Source organism: Notolepis coatsorum (assembly GCF_963971535.1).
Source record: "Notolepis coatsorum genome assembly, chromosome: 12".
Classification (NCBI taxonomy): Eukaryota; Metazoa; Chordata; class Actinopteri; order Aulopiformes; family Paralepididae; genus Notolepis; species Notolepis coatsorum.
In genome coordinates this window covers 130,601,767-130,624,164 of record NC_140176.1, presented here as the reverse complement: position 1 = coordinate 130,624,164, position 22,398 = coordinate 130,601,767, and the positions used below count along the sequence as shown (strand labels likewise).

General features: G+C 45.8%; 1 protein-coding gene across 1 annotated transcript in view; it reads left to right on the top strand.

Annotated features, from left to right (window-relative positions):
- LOC311238055 (sodium channel protein type 4 subunit alpha B-like) overlaps positions 1-22,398 on the top strand; it is a gene marked incomplete at its 3' end in the record, with an annotated part of 252,987 nt that overhangs the window by 74,160 nt on the left and 156,429 nt on the right. Inside the window, exons 7-9 of the mRNA XM_084326018.1 lie at positions 15,458-15,696; positions 15,928-15,999; positions 19,167-19,268. Coding sequence (XP_084182144.1) covers positions 15,458-15,696; positions 15,928-15,999; positions 19,167-19,268 — 413 coding nt within the window. The remainder of the gene's footprint in view (positions 1-15,457; positions 15,697-15,927; positions 16,000-19,166; positions 19,269-22,398) is intronic.

The following is a 22,398-nucleotide window of genomic DNA, read 5'->3' as shown; positions in this document are numbered from 1 at the left end:
GGTGAGACTAACAGAGAGGAAGAGGAAGAGGTGAGGAAGAGGTGAGACTAACAGAGAGGAAGAGGAAGAGGAAGAGGTGAGGAAGAGGTGAGACTAACAGAGAGGAAGAGGAAGAGGAGAGACTAACAGAGAGGAAGAGGAGAGGAAGAGGTGAGACTAACAGAGAGGAAGAGGAGAGGAAGAGGTGAGACTAACAGAGAGGAAGAAGAAGAGGAAGAGGAAGAGGTTAGACTAACAGAGAGGAAGAGGAAGAGGTGAGGAAGAGGTGAGACTAACAGAGAGGAAGAGGAAGAGGTGAGGAAGAGGTGAGACTAACAGAGAGGAAGAGGAAGAGGAAGAGGTGAGACTAACAGAGAGGAAGAGGAGAGGAAGAGGAAGAGGTGAGGAAGAGGTGAGACTAACAGAGAGGAAGAGGAAGAGGTGAGGAAGAGGTGAGACTAACAGAGAGGAAGAGGAAGAGGAAGAGGAAGAGGTGAGACTAACAGAGAGGAAGAGGAAGAGGAGAGGAAGAGGTGAGACTAACAGAGAGGAATAGGAGAGGAAGAGGTGAGACTAACAGAGAGGAAGAGGAGAGGAAGAGGTGAGACTAACAGAGAGGAAGAGGAGAGGAAGAGGTGAGACTAACAGAGAGGAAGAGGAGAGGAAGAGGTGAGACTAACAGAGAGGAAGAGGAAGAGGAAGAGGAAGAGGTGAGACTAACAGAGAGGAAGAGGAAGAGGTGAGACTAACGGAGAGGAAGAGGAAGAGGAAGAGGTGAGACTAACAGAGAGGAAGAGGAAGAGGTGAGACTAACAGAGAGGAAGAGGAGAGGAAGATGTGAGACTAACAGAGAGGAAGAGGAGAGACTAACAGAGAGGAAGAGGAAGAGGAGAGGAAGAGGTGAGACTAACAGAGAGGAAGAGGAAGAGGTGAGACTAACAGAGAGGAAGAGGTGAGACTAACAGAGAGGAAGATGAAGAGGAAGAGGTGAGACTAACAGAGAGGAAGAGGAGAGGAAGAGGTGAGACTAACAGAGAGGAAGAGGTGAGACTAACAGAGAGGAAGAGGTGAGACTAACAGAGAGGAAGAGGAAGAGGTGAGACTAACAGAGAGGAAGAGGAGAGGAAGAGGTGAGACTGACAGAGAGGAAGAGGAGAGGAAGAGGTGAGACTAACAGAGAGGAAGAGGAAGATGAGAGGAAGAGGTGAGACTAACAGAGAGGAAGAGGAATAGGAGAGGAAGAGGAGATGAAGAGGTGAGACTAACAGAGAGGAAGATGAGAGGAAGGGGAAGAGGTGAGACTAACAGAGGAAGAGGAAGAGGAGATGAAGAGGTGAGACTAACAGAGAGGAAGAGGAAGAGGAGAGGAAGAGGTGAGACTAACAGAGGAAGAGGAAGAGGAGATGAAGAGGTGAGACTAACAGAGAGGAAGAGGAGAGGAAGAGGTGAGACTAACAGAGAGGAAGAGGAAGAAGTGATGTTAACAGAGAGGAAGAGGAAGAGGAGAGGAAGAGGTGAGACTAACAGAGAGGAAGAGGAAGAGGAAGAGGAGAGACTAACAGAGAGGAAGAGGAAGAGGAGAGGAAGAGGAGAGGAAGAGGTGAGACTAACAGAGAGGAAGAGGAAGAGGTGAGACTAACAGAGAGGAAGAGGAAGAGGTGAGACTAACAGAGAGGAAGAGGAGAGGAAGAGGTGAGACTAACAGAGAGGAAGAGGAAGAGGAAGAAGTGATGTTAACAGAGAGGAAGAGGAAGAGGAGAGGAAGAGGTGAGACTAACAGAGAGGAAGAGGAAGAGGAAGAGGAAGAGGACGAGGACGAGGAAGAGGAAGAGGAGAGACTAACATTTACATATAACTGTATTCCTTTAAAGGCCAACCTCTAGGTTAAACCCTACTGATCAATTATGGGTAGTTTACATCATTGGTATATAATTTCATTATTTATTTATTTCCATTTGACACCGGAAATGCCACTCTGAAAGAGTTAAAAAGGTCCACGCACGAATAACATGCACGCGCGAATCAAAAAAGCTTATCAAAACGCCGACGTCACAACAGGTGTGGCTTGCATATTAATGAGCCGAATCTAATGTTGCTTTTCCACTAAAATAAAGTACTCAGTTTGTCTCCGTGTGGGGAGGCGGGGCTGCTGGTGATCAGCATGAGAGCTCCAGAAATGACACGTGAAAAACTGCAGACCACTGATTGGTCAGAAGAGAGACGCGTGACGTCACTGTTTGGGGAGTCTGAACGAAAACAGAATGTCCGCGCCGCCATCTTTAATGTCTCGCGTAGGATATCTTTTGTACGTTTGCAGCAAGAAACGAGTGCAATAAAAAAGGATACAGTCACTGTGTATTCTGCCTCATTTATTGATGAAACAAAACCGACATCAACACAATTTGCCACCGAGCGGAGAGTTTAGTCTGACAAAAAGATCGCTGATTAGTTACGCTTGTTGTTGGGGGTTAGGGACGTAACGTTAGTTAGCCTAATGCTAACGTTAGCAGATAGACACGAGAGGCTATCTGTGTAGAATAGACACAATGAGGTAACGTTAGCGTTAGCATAATAGACACAACGAGAGTCTGGTTAATGTTGTTATTGATTGATTGAATGAAAACTGTGTTTTACTCTGGCTTGCCAAGCTCATCATAGCCCCTTTCGTGACTGATGCACCGAGTGAAGCTTGTGGACTCGACAACAGCGGCGGCCGCAGGGCGCCGGAGCCCGCAGCGCTAGTTAGCTCATAGCTATCGTGTAACACTAGCCTTTGCGGGCTCGGGCGCCCTGCGGCTGCCGCCGCCGTCGCGTCCATGGGCCCCCCGGCAGGGCACCCGTGGGGTCGGGGTGTACAGAGAGGAGAGAACCATTTTGGGTCGGCCGTTCATGCCGGCCAGCGAGCCGGATGTCGGGATATGTTGTTAGCACAATAGCTACCAAGCTAAGCTATGTTATCTACTAACGTTATAAACACAATGTGTACAACGACACAATGATTTACATTATTACAAATATGGTAACGTGGTTAGCTTTAGAGATGGATGGATGGCTATAATCACGGAGCAATAGTGAGGTGAAACAGATACATTTCCATTCGGCTAGTAGTAGCAAGCATATATCTATGGTAGCAAGGCTCTCTGCCTGCCACTAGCTGTGTGACTCTCAGCGCCCCCTGGTGATACCCCTGGTGACCAATACCTGTTGTGACGACATTACACGTGCACGTTATAAACCATTGATTAAAATATGCAAGTGCATGTTGATTGTGTTGGGCAGACAAAATGTTTTGATAAAAACGCTAAAACTGGGTCAATTTCAATACTTTTTTTTACAATTCTTCATGAAAGTCACTGTTGGCCTAGTCCACATTGTTTATTGAACAAAAATACAACGTGGAGGTTGACCTTTAAGGACCACGTGGTGTAAAGAAAGTTGCTAAAACATTTGACAGGATTGGGGGTGATTTGTGAACAGTGTACGGCACAGTGTGTAGCTCCTCCCGGCAGGCAGCATGTCAAAGTGTCCTTGAGCAAGGCACTTAACCCCTACTGATGAGCATGTCGGCACCTTGCATGGCCACCCCCACCATCAGGCACGAGTTGTAGAGCGCTCTGGATACCAGCTGTTTATATACATGAAGACCTTGCTGGTGACCACTCAACAATGTCTCCTTGTTTCCATTGTTTAGTCCAGCGGTTCTCAAACTACGGGTCGGTACCCAAAGTGGGGTCGCGGGTAGGCGACAGTGGGGTCGGGCATTGTCAAAAAAAGAAATAAACTCCAATCATGTTTCCACCCGGCAGCTGTGTGTATTTGCCATGTCTCGCCCCTTCATCAATGGAGGCCGACACACAGTATTCCAATACACCTCTCACTACACCCTGCGCAGGTATAATCGCGGGAGGGGGCCGGGGGTCAGGTCTGAAATGGGCTCTGCAGATAGCCAGCTGCTATACCACACTGAAGTGAGGTGGCTATCTCGAGGCAGAGTATTAAATCGCCTTTTTTAACTCAGAGAAGAAGCGCAGATTTTCCTTGCAGACAAAAACAACCCATTGGCAGAGAAATGTGCTGATAATGAGCTGGATTACGAAACTCCGTTAGTGACACTCCAGGTTAATCAGCGGAGATTTTGCGGTAATTCGTCTTTCGTGTGACGAGCTACTGAAAGTCAAGTTCACTGGACAGGCCGTCGCAAAGTTCTGGATATCAGTCCGGAACGAGTACCCAGTGTTGTGTAATGCTGCACTGAGAAAGCTTGTCATCAACATACCTCTGTGAGGCCAGATTTTCAGAGTACAAGCGGGTCTCCGCCAAAGCGCACATGAGCACATTTTCTTTTCATGTTCTGGCAACATATTTTGGCTAAATATGCCTCGTTTTATAAATGTGTATACAGAAACAATTCCGTTGCTTTTGTTAATAATATGAATACATTACATTGATAACATAGTGCTGTAATTTCATTTTCTAATAAATATGCATGATCAAGTTCAACAACGTGTGCTTTTATTCTGATATTCCTTATTTCCACGTTGAAATTACGCGATACATTAAGTGTGGGGTCGCCAAAAAAATCGTAAATAAAATGGGGTCGTGGTATAAAAAAGTTTGAGAACCCCTGGTTTAGTCTATTAACACATCTTTCTTTGTTTAGAACGCTTTGCTGCGCAGGGCCAGTGAGACCAGCGGGGGCAGCAGAGAGCTGGAGGAGAATGATGAACACAACACCATGGAGGGTACACACACAATACACACACAATACACACACAATACACACATGATACACACACAATACACACATGATACACACACAATACACACACAAGACACACACTAGGGATGAGAACAGACAATGAGATGGACACAGATATTCTTTATAATCTAATATGTTCGTTATCCATTGAAACAGCAATGTCTCCCTCTCTGCCCTCTCCTTTCTCCACTGAGAGCAGATAGTATAGATATAATTTATCTGTTCAAAAGTTGTCATGAGTTGTCTTGGTAACTCACAGCTTGTAGAGATAACATATAAATGTATTTACTTTAACTCACAGCTTGTAGAGATAACATATAAATGTAGTTACTTTAACTCACAGCTTGTAGAGATAACATATAAATGTATTTACTTTAACTCACAGCTTGTAGAGATAACATATAAATGTAGTTACTTTAACTCACAGGTTGTAGAGATAACATATAAATGTATTTACTTTAACTCACAGGTTTTAGAGATAACATATAAATGTAGTTACTTTGACTCACAGGTTGTAGAGATAACATATAAATGTATTTACTTTAACTCACAGCTTGTAGAGATAACATAAATGTATTTACTTTAACTCACAGCTTGTAGAGATAACATATAAATGTAGTTACTTTAACTCACAGGTTTTAGAGATAACATATAAATGTATTTACTTTAACTCACAGGTTGTAGAGATAACATATAAATGTATTTACTTTAACTCACAGCTTGTAGAGATAACATATAAATGTAGTTACTTTAACTCACAGGTTGTAGAGATAACATATAAATGTAGTTACTTTAACTCACAGCTTGTAGAGATAACATAAATGTAGTTACTTTAACTCACAGCTTGTAGAGATAACATAAATGTAGTTACTTTAACTCACAGCTTGTAGAGATAACATATAAATGTAGTTACTTTAACTCACAGCTTGTAGAGATAACATATAAATGTATTTACTTTAACTCACAGGTTTTAGAGATAACATATAAATGTAGTTACTTTGACTCACAGGTTGTAGAGATAACATATAAATGTATTTACTTTAACTCACAGCTTGTAGAGATAACATATAAATGTAGTTACTTTAACTCACAGCTTGTAGAGATAACATATAAATGTAGTTACTTTAACTCACAGCTTGTAGAGATAACATACGGTTATCCTATAACCATAGTTATATGAGTATAGCGAGCGCTCTGCTCGTAGTGGAACCTTATCCCTTTCAATCTAATTCTGAATACAATTTCTCCACATGTACACACCCATCCACCTGGCCACACCCACATCCGCTCCTCTACATAAGTGGGGACGTGGCCATACTAACAGCTCCTTCCCAAGTCTTTCACCACCGAAGGCGAAGACCACTATACTCATAACTATGGTTATAGGATAACCGTATGTTATATTATCGTATAGCTTACGCTCTGCTCGTAGTGGAACACAGGAGTTGAGCAGAGCGGAAGCTCGACAAATGTACCCGCTGAGGCCCCCCACAACCAATAGAACCGGGGAGGACCCGAGCCCCTGGACCCCCTTAGAGGGGGACGGGAGGGAATCGGATCCGACTGTGCGAAGAGGGTTTAGCAACTCAAACGCACAGGGTGAGCAGATCGTGGGACATGCCACTAGGGAACGAACGGGAAGAAAAAAAAACTGTTACAATCCCTAACATCACAGGGTCAAGGTCAAGAACCCAACCCCGTGGCAAGGCCGTAGCAGCGGAGCGCGAAGGAGGACCCAGCCCCAGGAACAGCCTGAGGGTCAGGACCCCCCGGAAAGGTGGCCTGGTGAGGCCAACGATGCCGCAGCATTGAGACCCCACCAGACGGTCACTAGTGACACCACCCCCCACATCGCCAGCGTATCGGACTGGGCCCAATCCAAGAGCAGGCCCTTCCCCCCTACAGCATGCCGCCCTGAAGCACTCTACAGAGGCTACACCCCCACAACACTGTGGGGCCAGGCAGCGCACCGGGGAGACAACCCCCAAAGAGGTTGATCCCTCAATCCTGGCAACAGGTCAAAAGCAAAACTCGACCTGTGCCCGGAGCACTGCGGACTAGACAGGCGCCTAAGGGGTCTACTGAGAACAGCACCCTGCAACAAGTTTCCACACACCGCATAACCCAATCTTGACAATAACAGCGGTCCACAACATGGAGCCTGAAAAGAACTCACGGAAGTCTCACGACCAATAGAAACGCGCCCAGTGACGTACTCTATGGCGGGGGGGATTCCGTGACCCACCTGCACAAATGTGGCGTGGGACCAGGGAACTCCCCCCCCCCCCCCCCCTCTCCCTACCCTGTGACGCGCTGACCCAACAGCGTGACAGGAAGACCGAAGAACAGGAGGTCCAACCCCCTGGCCAATCAGAAAAAGGGGGCAGGGTTTATCAGTTCACCCCCTTGTGACCCCATACCCCGGATACGATGAAAACAAACGAGCAGCAATGATACCAGTTTACCTAGCATGCTACATGAAAAAGCATATATCCACTAGGATAAGCTCAACCATCTGTACGCCAGCCACAGACGATAAACTTGTTTGCGAACGGGTTTTACATACAAGGCTTTAGGCTCATGTGCGAACACGTCACCTGTGTTTATGTACTTCACCAAGTAAAGAGAAACACAGACGTTTAAAGAGAGGGTCAAATACCTCGGTACAAGCTACATATATGATTACTTCTGTAGGCTAACACTCTAACCTGGTTGTGGACTCGATGCCATGTTTCCCAAACGTAACAGAATACACACAACCAGTGATGGGAATAACGGCGTTATAAGTAACGGCGTTAATAACGGCGTTAGTTTTTTCAGTAACGAGTAATCAAACGGATTACTCTTCCAATCTTAATAACGCTGTTACCGTTACTGCCAAAAAATGCGGCGCATTACTATGATTGAACCTGTTTCTTTCATCAGACAGATCTCTGCGCCAAGTGGCATACTGTTCTTCCTGGTTAGTGGGCAGTGCGCGATTGGCTGAGGTTGAGTAAAATGTCATGGTAAGCCAATCAGAGGTATAGGTGGGCGGGTGTCTAAAGCATCCAGAGTCTGACACACAGCGCGACACAGCGTGAGACCGCGGGTCCGTGTAGTGTACGTTTTGACAGTTTGTTTGGCAAGCCCAAATAATCCAAAACGAATCCAACGAACAACACAAGCGAGCAGTCAACAACAGACCGCGGGTCCATGAGCGTTTTTTGTTCACTCTTGTTGTGTTGCAGCGCAGGGCACTGCAGTAGTGGCTCTACTGCTGACAGCCTTATCAACATAGTGCTGCACTTCCTGGTTTAATAGCACAGTCTTAAGGTGCTCAGATATATATATATATATATATATATATATATATATATATATATATATATATATATATATATATATATATATATATATCTGTATGTCATGCATGTCTTAAATGTCATGATTAGATTTGTTTAGATTAGATTCTTATATCTGTATGTCATGTATGTCATAAATGTCATGAATTGAAAATGGGGGACCCTGATGTAAACAAGACGAAAGTATTTATATGATCTGCATCCCCTTAACAATTGTGTGTATTGAGCCGTACTGTATTGTACCCATTCTGCAATCTGTTAATTAAAATGTTCAATCAATCAGTATATATTTGTTATTTATTTTTCGTATAGTGCTTAACAAGCATAATTTAGGGGCGGTCAGGTGGCGTAGCGGAGATTGTGCTCGTCACCAATGCAAGAGGCTGCGGTCTCGACTCCCGGAGAGTCAGCGTTGCCCTGCGGCTCGGGCTGATCGCTATACTAACTCGTTTGGCTGAGTTAGGGGGAGGGAAGCCATGGGTGGGTCCTGGGCGTTGTGGACAGCGACCCCTACAGTTCGGTCGGGGCGCCTGCACAGCGAGGGTAGGATCTGGAGAAAGGTAGTGTGACCTTCCACACGTTACACTCTCCCGGTGAGAATCTGCGCTGCCAGGCTGGCTGCCGGCTGCCTGCACATGTGTCGGAGGAAAGCATGTGACAGTCTCCGGCCTCCCGGACCAACAGTAGGGGGGGGGGGTGCGCAACAACCAGGAAGGGGGTTGGGAATTGGCATAACGACTTAAAAAATCTAGAAAACTAGAAAAATCGGGAAAAAAGGAGGGGGAAAAAGATAATAATTTTTTTTATAAAAAACAAGCATAATTTAATGTTGCCCAGTTGTGGCCTGTTGAGGGGCAATACATATCAAAAGTTCCAAAACATCTATTGTGTTTGTATTTGTATGATCCACTATATAAACATAGTAATTATAATATCTAAATATATGGCATTTGATTGGAGGCTAGTCTCACTTTGTCCCACAGCAACATTAAAATAGTTTAGATTTGTGTATGTTGTTTATGTAAAAAAAATATCTTGAAAGTAACGCAATAGTTACTTTCTGAAGTGCAAAACCCTAATGGAACGCTGGGTACCTTTGAAACTTATATCTGATATATTTTGGACCCACCGCTAGCTTTTAAGCAGTACTTGGTGGTGCAAATTAACCTGGCTACTAAGTGACTGTGTATTCGAGCCCCTGGCTTGCATCGCAGTCACGAAAGGGGCTACAACCAAGCTAGCTTGGTTACGTTAGTTAGCAACCAAGCTAGCCTGATAACCTTAGTTAGAAACCACGCTTGCCTATGTAGGCTGCTTACCTGGCCAATAATGTGGTCCTCCTCCTGGACAGATAGATTTGTTAAATCATAATATCCACAGTGGTGTGCTGTGCTGGTCCTCAGTAAAGGTCCAACCGGCTAATAAAGTGCTATATGCTTCATTGCATATTCCAGTTTTCAAGTGCCCGCGAGGCGAAGACGTTTGCTCACGTTTGCTTTTAATGTGATTTGATTGGCCAGACGCTAAATTAGCATATATTCCCCTACCTAGAGAACCAAGCTGGGCCGTTTTAGGCTTAGGAGCTAAGCCCAACCCAGCTCGAATCGTATTGGCTAATAATGAGGTAATAGGATGAATAAACAAAAAAAAACTGCCTAGCGTCCTAACCTCGTTCCCAGCTTTATCTCGTGATCCTCCAGGCTGGCAGACTGTGAGTCAGTGAGTATGGGCCACAGTGACAGTGTTAGAGAGAGTGGGCGCAGTTTAGCTTGTTCGGTTAATTTCTCCAGGAGGGATACAATTATTATAACACAGAGATGAAAAATAATGATTTCTTTTGTTATTGTAAACTATAAAAAAATAAAAAAAATAATTTATTTAAAAACATTTTTTTTTATTTTTTTTTTACTGTTTATAATTTTGAGGAAGCTTGGCTTCCCTTGGCCTCCATGAATATTCGCCACTCTTTCCTTTATAGGTTTTTAGTGACTAAAATGCAGCGCAATAGAATAGTTATCATCTACAGTACAATCACAAGCAGATTAAAAGGATCTGGAGGTATGTTTTTAGCTGCTTGTCTGTTTGGTGTATTAAGAAGCTAAAGTGAAGAGATACTGTTTTGACACCAAGAGAGAGAAGCCTGGAGCACACAGCCCTCAGTACAGAGATACTGCAGCCGTCACCAAGAGAAGCCTGGAGCACACAGCCCTCAGTACAGAGATACTGCAGCCGTCACCAAGAGAGAGAAGCCTGGAGCACACAGCCCTCAGTACAGAGATACTGCAGCCGTCACCAAGAGAGAGAAGCCTGGAGCACACAGCCCTCAGTACAGAGATACTGCAGCCGTCACCAAGAGAAGCCTGGAGCACACAGCCCTCAGTACAGAGATACTGCAGCCGTCACCAAGAGAGAGAAGCCTGGAGCACACAGCCCTCAGTACAGAGATACTGCAGCCGTCACCAAGAGAGAGAAGCCTGGAGCACACAGCCCTCAGTACAGAGATACTGCAGCCGTCACCAAGAGAGAGAAGCCTGGAGCACACAGCCCTCAGTACAGAGATACTGCAGCCGTCACCAAGAGAGAGAAGCCTGGAGCACACAGCCCTCAGTACAGAGATACTGCAGCCGTCACCAAGAGAGAGAAGCCTGGAGCACACAGCCCTCAGTACAGAGATACTGCAGCCGTCACCAAGAGAGAGAAGCCTGGAGCACACAGCCCTCAGTACAGAGATACTGCAGCCGTCACCAAGAGAGAGAAGCCTGGAGCACACAGCCCTCAGTACAGAGATACTGCAGCCGTCACCAAGAGAGAGAAGCCTGGAGCACACAGCCCTCAGTACAGAGATACTGCAGTCGTCACCAGGAGAGAGAAGCCTGGAGCACACAGCCCTCAGTACAGAGATACTGCAGCCGTCACCAAGAGAGAGAAGCCTGGAGCACACAGCCCTCAGTACAGAGATACTGCAGCCGTCACCAAGAGAGAGAAGCCTGGAGCACACAGCCCTCAGTACAGAGATACTGCAGCCGTCACCAAGAGAGAGAAGCCTGGAGCACACAGCCCTCAGTACAGAGATACTGCAGCCGTCACCAAGAGAGAGAAGCCTGGAGCACACAGCCCTCAGTACAGAGATACTGCAGCCGTCACCAAGAGAGAGAAGCCTGGAGCACACAGCCCTCAGTACAGAGATACTGCAGCCGTCACCAAGAGAGAGAAGCCTGGAGCACACAGCCCTCAGTACAGAGATACTGCAGCCGTCACCAAGAGAGAGAAGCCTGGAGCACACAGCCCTCAGTACAGAGATACTGCAGCCGTCACCAAGAGAGAGAAGCCTGGAGCACACAGCCCTCAGTACAGAGATACTGCAGCCGTCACCAAGAGAGAGAAGCCTGGAGCACACAGCCCTCAGTACAGAGATACTGCAGCCGTCACCAAGAGAGAGAAGCCTGGAGCACACAGCCCTCAGTACAGAGATACTGCAGCCGTCACCAAGAGAGAGAAGCCTGGAGCACACAGCCCTCAGTACAGAGATACTGCAGCCGTCACCAAGAGAGAGAAGCCTGGAGCACACAGCCCTCAGTACAGAGATACTGCAGCCGTCACCAAGAGAGAGAAGCCTGGAGCACACAGCCCTCAGTACAGGAGATAAGATAAGATGATGATCCTTTATTGATCCCCTTGGGGAAATTCAGATGTCAAAGCAGCATTGGGGGGGGGGGGGGGGGATACAGGGTGGGATGCATAGCTTCACAGTCCTATATACACTATAGGTACACTTAAAGTATACATACAAATACAATATAATATAAAAAAGTACATACACAAGATAGTCCAGTGATGAGAGTCCAGTGATATTAATCTCTAGTGCAAAATACAAGATAGTCAGTACGGTGATGTGAGTCTCTAGTTCTCAAGTCCCGAGTTGTGACAGTGATAGTTCTGGCAGCAGATCCGGCCGTCCGAGCCCTTTGTTGTAGAGCCTGATGGCTGCCGGTATAAAGGACCGGCTCAGGCGGTTTGTGGTGTGTCGGCGGGGATGAGCCTTAGGCTGAACGTGCTCTTCATTCTGGCTAGCTCCTCGTAGAGGGGGTGAGAGGGGTTCTCCAGGAGGGCTTCTAGTTTTTTCCTCATCTTCCTCTCAGCCACCACCTCTAGATTATTCAGCTCACCACCCACTATGGAGCTTTTCAGCTTGCTGGAGTCCCTCCAGTTGATGTTGGCTGTGGTGGGGAACCTTCAACAAACCAGTAGATGTAGATGATCGTAATAGTCTACGGGGCACATAGTTGACAAGAGAATGTTTACCTAACTGACTGCCTGACTGACTGGTTGACTGACTGGTTGACTGACTAACTATAACTGACTAACTGATTGGGAGGGGATCATCCCTATGTTCCCCGGGTCCTATGTTCCCCGGGTTCTATGTTCCCCGCTTTGATTGATTAATAGATTGAAAATTGTATTAATTTTTATTATTATTATTATTATTTTTCGAACGGTTAAGCTTAGGCCCTCTTTCGAATTGGTTAAGGTTAGAGTTTGGAATCAGGGCTGGTGGTCTAAAATCTGCAATCAATCAATCAATCAAAGCGGGGAACATAGAACCCGGGGAACATAGAACCCGGGGAACATAGGACCCGGGGAACATAGACATGCTCCCATTGGGAGAAGCAGGATGGAGCTGAAGCAGTTCTCTGTTGTCTGTTGTGATTAGAGTATGCCCAGGACCAGAGGCCCTGTCCTCCATGTGGGTACCTAAAGCAGTTCTCTGTTGTCTGTTGTGATTAGAGTATGCCCAGGACCAGAGGCCCTGTCCTCCATGTTGGTACCTAAAGCAGTTCTCTGTTGTCTGTTGTGATTAGAGTATGCCCAGGACCAGAGGCCCTGTCCTCCATGTTGGTACCTTAAGCAGTTCTCTGTTGTCTGTTGTGATTAGAGTATGCCCAGGACCAGAGGCCCTGTCCTCCATGTGGGTACCTAAAGCAGTTCTCTGTTGTCTGTTGTGATTAGAGTATGCCCAGGACCAGAGGCCCTGTCCTCCATGTTGGTACCTAAAGCAGTTCTCTGTTGTCTGTTGTGATTAGAGTATGCCCAGGACCAGAGGCCCTGTCCTCCATGTTGGTACCTAAAGCAGTTCTCTGTTGTCTGTTGTGATTAGAGTATGCCCAGGACCAGAGGCCCTGTCCTCCATGTTGGTACCTAAAGCAGTTCTCTGTTGTCTGTTGTGATTAGAGTATGCCCAGGACCAGAGGCCCTGTCCTCCATGTGGGTACCTAAAGCAGTTCTCTGTTGTCTGTTGTGATTAGAGTATGCCCAGGACCAGAGGCCCTGTCCTCCATGTGGGTACCTAAAGCAGTTCTCTGTTGTCTGTTGTGATTAGAGTATGCCCAGGACCAGAGGCCCTGTCCTCCATGTGGGTACCTAAAGCAGTTCTCTGTTGTCTGCTGTGATTAGAGTATGCCCAGGACCAGAGGCCCTGTCCTCCATGTTGGTACCTAAAGCAGTTCTCTGTTGTCTGTTGTGATTAGAGTATGCCCAGGACCAGAGGCCCTGTCCTCCATGTTGGTACCTAAAGCAGTTCTCTGTTGTCTGTTGTGATTAGAGTATGCCCAGGACCAGAGGCCCTGTCCTCCATGTGGGTACCTAAAGCAGTTCTCTGTTGTCTGTTGTGATTAGAGTATGCCCAGGACCAGAGGCCCTGTCCTCCATGTTGGTACCTAAAGCAGTTCTCTGTTGTCTGTTGTGATTAGAGTATGCCCAGGACCAGAGGCCCTGTCCTCCATGTTGGTACCTAAAGCAGTTTTCTGTTGTCTGTTGTGATTAGAGTATGCCCAGGACCAGAGGCCCTGTCCTCCATGTTGGTACCTAAAGCAGTTCTCTGTTGTCTGTTGTGATTAGAGTATGCCCAGGACCAGAGGCCCTGTCCTCCATGTGGGTACCTAAAGCAGTTCTCTGTTGTCTGTTGTGATTAGAGTATGCCCAGGACCAGAGGCCCTGTCCTCCATGTGGGTACCTAAAGCAGTTCTCTGTTGTCTGTTGTGATTAGAGTATGCCCAGGACCAGAGGCCCTGTCCTCCATGTGGGTACCTAAAGCAGTTCTCTGTTGTCTGTTGTGATTAGAGTATGCCCAGGACCAGAGGCCCTGTCCTCCATGTTGGTACCTAAAGCAGTTCTCTGTTGTCTGTTGTGATTAGAGTATGCCCAGGACCAGAGGCCCTGTCCTCCATGTTGGTACCTAAAGCAGTTCTCTGTTGTCTGTTGTGATTAGAGTATGCCCAGGACCAGAGGCCCTGTCCTCCATGTGGGTACCTAAAGCAGTTCTCTGTTGTCTGTTGTGATTAGAGTATGCCCAGGACCAGAGGCCCTGTCCTCCATGTTGGTACCTAAAGCAGTTCTCTGTTGTCTGTTGTGATTAGAGTATGCCCAGGACCAGAGGCCCTGTCCTCCATGTTGGTACCTTAAGCAGTTATTTGTTGTCTGTTGTGATTAGAGTATGCCCAGGACCAGAGGCCCTGTCCTCCATGTGGGTACCTAAAGCAGTTATCTGTTGTCTGTTGTGATTAGAGTATGCCCAGGACCAGAGGCCCTGTCCTCCATGTTGGTACCTAAAGCAGTTCTCTGTTGTCTGTTGTGATTAGAGTATGCCCAGGACCAGAGGCCCTGTCCTCCATGTGGGTACCTAAAGCAGTTCTCTGTTGTCTGTTGTGATTAGAGTATGCCCAGGACCAGAGGCCCTGTCCTCCATGTTGGTACCTAAAGCAGTTCTCTGTTGTCTGTTGTGATTAGAGTATGCCCAGGACCAGAGGCCCTGTCCTCCATGTTGGTACCTAAAGCAGTTCTCTGTTGTCTGTTGTGATTAGAGTATGCCCAGGACCAGAGGCCCTGTCCTCCATGTGGGTACCTAAAGCAGTTCTCTGTTGTCTGTTGTGATTAGAGTATGCCCAGGACCAGAGGCCCTGTCCTCCATGTTGGTACCTAAAGCAGTTCTCTGTTGTCTGTTGTGATTAGAGTATGCCCAGGACCAGAGGCCCTGTCCTCCATGTTGGTACCTAAAGCAGTTCTCTGTTGTCTGTTGTGATTAGAGTATGCCCAGGACCAGAGGCCCTGTCCTCCATGTGGGTACCTAAAGCAGTTCTCTGTTGTCTGTTGTGATTAGAGTATGCCCAGGACCAGAGGCCCTGTCCTCCATGTGGGTACCTAAAGCAGTTCTCTGTTGTCTGCTGTGATTAGAGTATGCCCAGGACCAGAGGCCCTGTCCTCCATGTTGGTACCTAAAGCAGTTCTCTGTTGTCTGTTGTGATTAGAGTATGCCCAGGACCAGAGGCCCTGTCCTCCATGTTGGTACCTAAAGCAGTTCTCTGTTGTCTGTTGTGATTAGAGTATGCCCAGGACCAGAGGCCCTGTCCTCCATGTTGGTACCGCTTTGCAGACATCTTCCTGAAGTGGAACTGCTGTTCCTGTTGGTGTTGGCTGAAGCAGTGGCTCTACATCATCGTCATGGATCCCTTTGTGGATCTGGGAATCACCATCTGCATCATCCTCAACACCGTCTTCATGGCCATGGAGCACTATCCCATGACGCAAGGCTTTGAAGAGATGCTGTCCATCGGAAACCTGGTGAGAAACTACCTCTGAACCCTGACCTCCAACTACAGATTGACATTTTGAAATGCAAATATGAACCTTATAGTTAGTTTAGTGTTAGTTTATATCTTTATGTACCTGGAAGCACACCAAGTCAGCCCAGGAGCTGCTGATTTCTGCAGTTCAAAACTCTTCTCTTCTGACCCTAACCTTAAAACAACCCCTCCCCTTCTCATCTGACCTCTGACCTGTGTCTGCTGTCAGGTCTTCACAGGAATCTTCACAGCTGAGATGGTTCTCAAGCTACTGGCCATGGACCCATACCACTACTTCCAGGTAAGAGTATCTACTTCCTGTCATAATATTACTGTTTCCTGTCAGTCTATGACTTCTTCCTGTCAAGTCTATGACTACTTCCTGTCAGTCTGTTACTGCTTCATATCAGTCTATTACTACTTCCTGTCTTGTGTATTTTCTGTATTTAACTTTTTAGCAGTTGTTTAAATCCAAGGAATCCGGTGCCATTAAGATGCTTATGTTTGTAGAGAGAATAGCCTCACATGTGGCTTGTCTATTATGGGCTGTTCTGCTGTTGCTATGAGCCTGTTGCCATGGACATCTGTCTATAAAATTGAATGTTGTGTTTTTGCTATGGTAGTTGTCTATGGTACTGATTGTTCTGTTGTCATGGTGACAGTTATGTATGGTTATATTATTGCTATGGTGCTGCTATACTAGCAGGAACATCCAGAAACGTCAGTATATCCCAAATTGTGCTGCTAGGGTCCTGATGAGGCTCCTGATGAGGCTTAAATACAACCTTAAAAACCCACCTTTTCAGTAGAGCTTTTTTTGTACCCATATGTGTGTGACCACTGTGTCTCTGTCTTGCGTGTTGACCCAATAATGGACACAGGAGTCGAGATGGATGGAACACTTCAACTTTGACTGTGAATGGGACACAACCAGCAGGTTAACCCATTCTCTGCCGGGCATTGTACCCATCATTGTACCCTCTCTGACAGCGCTATAAGTCTATGGAGATGTTCACCTTCTTTGCAGGGCTATAACTTTTTAAATTGTATTGCTAAATTGACATTACTATGGCCCATTCAACATCGATTATCTATCGTTCAGGATGTAGGAACATTTAACTTTTTCATTCACACATTCATACAAAAATACCGTCTAGAGTATAAATATGTTTTTATCGTTTTCTGCAGTATTTCATAGAACGTGAGATATAGGCATAAATGCATGTATTAGATTATCAAATGCAGTTTGATACTGATCAACGTTATATTAAAAATTTCAACTGTACATGGTCCTAAACGTCATGACTGATCATCTGCGGGTGAACGGAGGGGGGGGGGTCGTTTATAATTCAATGACCGACGTTAAATGATTCATGTAGTATGGGTGATATATTGATCAGAGCAGTTTGTATCGAAAATGATAAAGAAAAACGCTGAAACTCACCCCAGTCTCCTCGTAGTGTTGGGCAATGAGAGTGCAGCAAACAGATCCCAATTATGGGATGTTGATCGATGCGATCCATTTCCGGTTTGTATATTACTAATACACGTCCAAATCATGTTGATTATTGAGTTATGGCAAAGATCCATATCGACGGTGTCTGTACGACGGTGTCTGTATTGAGCCCCGGGACGATAAGCGAGTGGCCGGATGAGGACGGACCGAGCACTTCCGGGCACTTCCGGTTTGGCAACTCGTCGATCGGCCACGAGGTGGCGGTATTGAAGCGTTGCAGAGTTGTGATGGCTCAGACAGCATCACCCAAGACTCCGTGGGTGAAATATGAATACCATGACGAAAATATGAAATATTGATCTCAAAAACGCCTTACAGAGTTATTGGCAGACAACGCATGGCGGAGAAACCCGCTTTAACACGTGATTGGCGAAGAATGGGTTAAACACTGCAAGACAATCGGCAGCTCGCTCCAGCTTGCATCAAACCACAGCCTGAAGAAGGCAAAAAAAAACTCAGAGCGTATTTGTCATGTGTAGGTGGGTTTTCCAGCAAACTCACCACTCTCGCTGCCGTTGAGTTCGTAAGGGCTGTTACCACATAGTGGTACTTGGTGGCATCCGCGGTAATATCCCTGAGAGCGAATTGGGCTTCGGCTTGCGCAAACCAAGCGTTGGCACTCTGCGCAGCTTGAGTGAAACTGCGTTCAAAGTTCTGCGATCTGCGTTCTGTTGTTCAGTTGACATGTTTGATATAATCTCCGAAATACGTCCAAGATCACGTCAGGAATGCAGTAATGATAGCGTAGACGGAGTCGTGTTCCGATGCAAAAACGCTAGTTTATTACGCACGCTACTGTCGCACAAACAACACTTCCATTCAACTTTCACTTCTATCTCTCTCTCCCTCTCTCTCGCTCATTCTCTGCTGTCTCTGTCAGCACCCGCGCACGTCAACCCGTTTGAGGAAGTAATTCCACTCGCTCTGTTGTTGAGCGAATTGTTGATTGTGGGCGGTGACTACAACCAGTGCCTTACTCACGTCAGCAAAACAGTCAAATCAGAACGGCTTAGTTGAGTGAGGGAGGATCTCGTGAACTCGAGACTAGACTGATGAGTCAAAATGAGAATTAGAGACACAGACCTGATTGATATAAACCCCCATTGCTAGGAAACAATGCTAAACACTGGAAAAGGCTGGATAAGACACGGGACCTTTAAAATGCCCATCATTTCTTTTACAAGGAAATAAATTGTGTTATGCTGCCACCCCCAGTTTACAAGAAGTAACAGCAGTCACGTTAACACAACTAAATTAATGGCTTCTGCCTGTTTAACGTAATGCTGAACTGAACGAAGATTGTTATTTGACATATAACCGTACCTGTGAATGGGACACAACCAGCAGGTTAAACACTGCAAGACAGTAGGCAGCTCGCTCCAGGTCGCATCAAGCTAAAGAACAGAAAAATGCACATTAGCAACTAGCAACATGTGCATAAAGGAAGCGTGTATTTTCGTCACCTCTCAGTCAGTAATAATGCATTTACAGGAATGATCAGCTAACTAATTGTGGTCTAGATGAGTTACAATAAGTCACAAGATGATGTTGATGACTGTGTGATCACTTCAATGATAGTGTTAATAACAGCTTTTTACACGGAGCGAGCAGAGCATCTTACCCACAGCCTGAAGACATCTTTCAGCTGTGGATTAACCACAATGCACCTGTATGTGAATTGCACAACAATGACTTTTTCACACCTGTAGGTGGTGCACTTGTTCATTAAATAAAAGCCCTTTTATAAACAATGGCTGGTTATCGCAAATTAATCACGAATTTAACAATATACTCAAACGTTATTATTAACATTACTGAACATCATTATTCAAACCGTTACATATGCTCCATTTTTATCTGTTGTATTAAATGTTTTTTTTTACCTGTAGCACTTTGCCAAATATACAGTGCAATATAAATAAAATTTATTATTATTGGTATTCTGGTTACAGGTGGGCTGGAACATCTTCGACAGCATCATCGTTACCATGAGTCTCGTGGAGCTGGGATTGGCTGACGTCCAGGGCCTGTCTGTGCTGCGCTCCTTCCGATTGGTCAGTTTCACACCTGTTGGGGGGACATTGCTGGCTTTTATTGGCCATTGGATGAATTCAGTCACTATTCAAAAGAAGTTAAATTATATCTGCAAGATCTAGATCTACATGGGGGGGGGTCAGATATTAGGGACTGTTTAACATCTAGATCTACATGGGGGGGGGGGGGGGTCAGATATTAGAGACTGTTTAATATCTAGATCTACATGGGGGGGGGGGGGGGGTCAGATATTAGAGACTGTTTAACATCTAGATCTACATGGGGGGGGGTCAGATATTAGAGACTGTTTAACATCTAGATCTACATGGGGGGGGGTCAGATATTAGGGACTGTTTAACATCTAGATCTACATGGGGGGGGGGGTCAGATATTAGAGACTGTTTAACATCTAGATCTACATGGGGGGAGGTCAGATATTAGGGACTGTTTAACATCTAGATCTACATGGGGGGGGGTCAGATATTAGGGACTGTTTAACATCTAGATCTGCATGGGGGGGGGGTCAGATATTAGAGACTGTTTAACATCTAGATCTACATGGGGGGTTCAGATATTAGGGACTGTTTAACATCTAGATCTACATGGGGGGGGGTCAGATATTAGAGACTGTTTAACATCTAGATCTACATGGGGGGGGGGGGTCAGATATTAGAGACTGTTTAACATCTAGATCTACATGGGGGGGGTCAGGTATTAGAGACTGTTTAACATCTAGATCTACATGGGGGGGGGGTCAGATATTAGAGACTGTTTAACATCTAGATCTACATGGGGGGGGGGTCAGATATTAGAGACTGTTTAACATCTAGATCTACATGGGGGGGGGGTCAGATATTAGAGACTGTTTAACATCTAGATCTACATGGGGGGGGGTCAGATATTAGAGACTGTTTAACATCTAGATCTACATGGGGGGGGGTCAGATATTAGAGACTGTTTAACATGTAGATCTACATGGGGGGGGGGTCAGATATTAGAGACTGTTTAACATCTAGATCTACATGGGGGGGGGTCAGATATTAGAGACTGTTTAACATCTAGATCTACATGGGGGGGGGGGTCAGATATTAGAGACTGTTTAACATCTAGATCTACATGGGGGGGGGGTCAGATATTAGAGACTGTTTAACATCTAGATCTACATGGGGGGGGGTCAGATATTAGAGACTGTTTAACATCTAGATCTACATGGGGGGGGTCAGATATTAGAGACTGTTTAACATGTAGATCTACATGGGGGGGGGGGGTCAGATATTAGAGACTGTTTAACATCTAGATCTACATGGGGGGGGAGTCAGATATTAGAGACTGTTTAACATCTAGATCTACATGGGGGGGGGTCAGATATTAGAGACTGTTTAACATCTAGATCTACATGGGGGGGGGTCAGATATTAGAGACTGTTTAACATCTAGATCTACATGGGGGGGGGGGTCAGATATTAGAGACTGTTTAACATCTAGATCTACATGGGGGGGGTCAGATATTAGAGACTGTTTAACATCTAGATCTACATGGGGGGGGGGGTCAGATATTAGGGACTGTTTAACATCTAGATCTACATGGGGGGGGGGGGGGTCAGATATTAGAGACTGTTTAACATCTAGATCTACATGGGGGGGGGTCAGATATTAGAGACTGTTTAACATCTAGATCTACATGGGGGGGGGGGGTCAGATATTAGAGACTGTTTAACATCTAGATCTACATGGGGGGGGGTCAGATATTAGAGACTGTTTAACATCTAGATCTACATGGGGGGGGTCAGATATTAGAGACTGTTTAACATCTAGATCTACATGGGGGGGGTCAGATATTAGAGACTGTTTAACATCTAGATCTACATGGGGGGGGTCAGATATTAGAGACTGTTTAACATCTAGATCTACATGGGGGGGGGGGGGTCAGATATTAGAGACTGTTTAACATCTAGATCTACATGGGGGGGGGTCAGATATTAGAGACTGTTTAACATCTAGATCTACATGGGGGGGGGGTCAGATATTAGAGACTGTTTAACATCTAGATCTACATGGGGGGGGGGGTCAGATATTAGAGACTGTTTAACATCTAGATCTACATGGGGGGGGGTCAGATATTAGAGACTGTTTAACATCTAGATCTACATGGGGGGGGGGTCAGATATTAGAGACTGTTTAACATCTAGATCTACATGGGGGGGGGTCAGATATTAGAGACTGTTTAACATCTAGATCTACATGGGGGGGGGGTCAGATATTAGAGACTGTTTAACATCTAGATCTACATGGGGGGGGTCAGATATTAGAGACTGTTTAACATCTAGATCTACATGGGGGGGGGGGTCAGATATTAGAGACTGTTTAACATCTAGATCTACATGGGGGGGGGGGTCAGATATTAGAGACTGTTTAACATCTAGATCTACATGGGGGGGGGGTCAGATATTAGAGACTGTTTAACATCTAGATCTACATGGGGGGGGGGTCAGATATTAGAGACTGTTTAACATCTAGATCTACATGGGGGGGGGTCAGATATTAGAGACTGTTTAACATCTAGATCTACATGGGGGGGGGGTCAGATATTAGAGACTGTTTAACATCTAGATCTACATGGGGGGGGTCAGATATTAGAGACTGTTTAACATCTAGATATACATGGGGGGGGTCAGATATTAGAGACTGTTTAACATCTAGATCTACATGGGGGGGGGGGGTCAGATATTAGAGACTGTTTAACATCTAGATCTACATGGGGGGGGGGTCAGATATTAGAGACTGTTTAACATCTAGATCTACATGGGGGGGGGTCAGATATTAGAGACTGTTTAACATCTAGATCTACATGGGGGGGGTCAGATATTAGAGACTGTTTAAGATCTACATGGGGGGGGGTCAGATATTAGAGACTGTTTAACATCTAGATCTACATGGGGGGGGGGTCAGATATTAGAGACTGTTTAACATCTAGATCTACATGGGGGGGGGGTCAGATATTAGAGACTGTTTAACATCTAGATCTACATGGGGGGGGGGGTCAGATATTAGAGACTGTTTAACATCTAGATCTACATGGGGGGGGGGTCAGATATTAGGGACTGTTTAACATCTAGATCTACATGGGGGGGGGTCAGATATTAGAGACTGT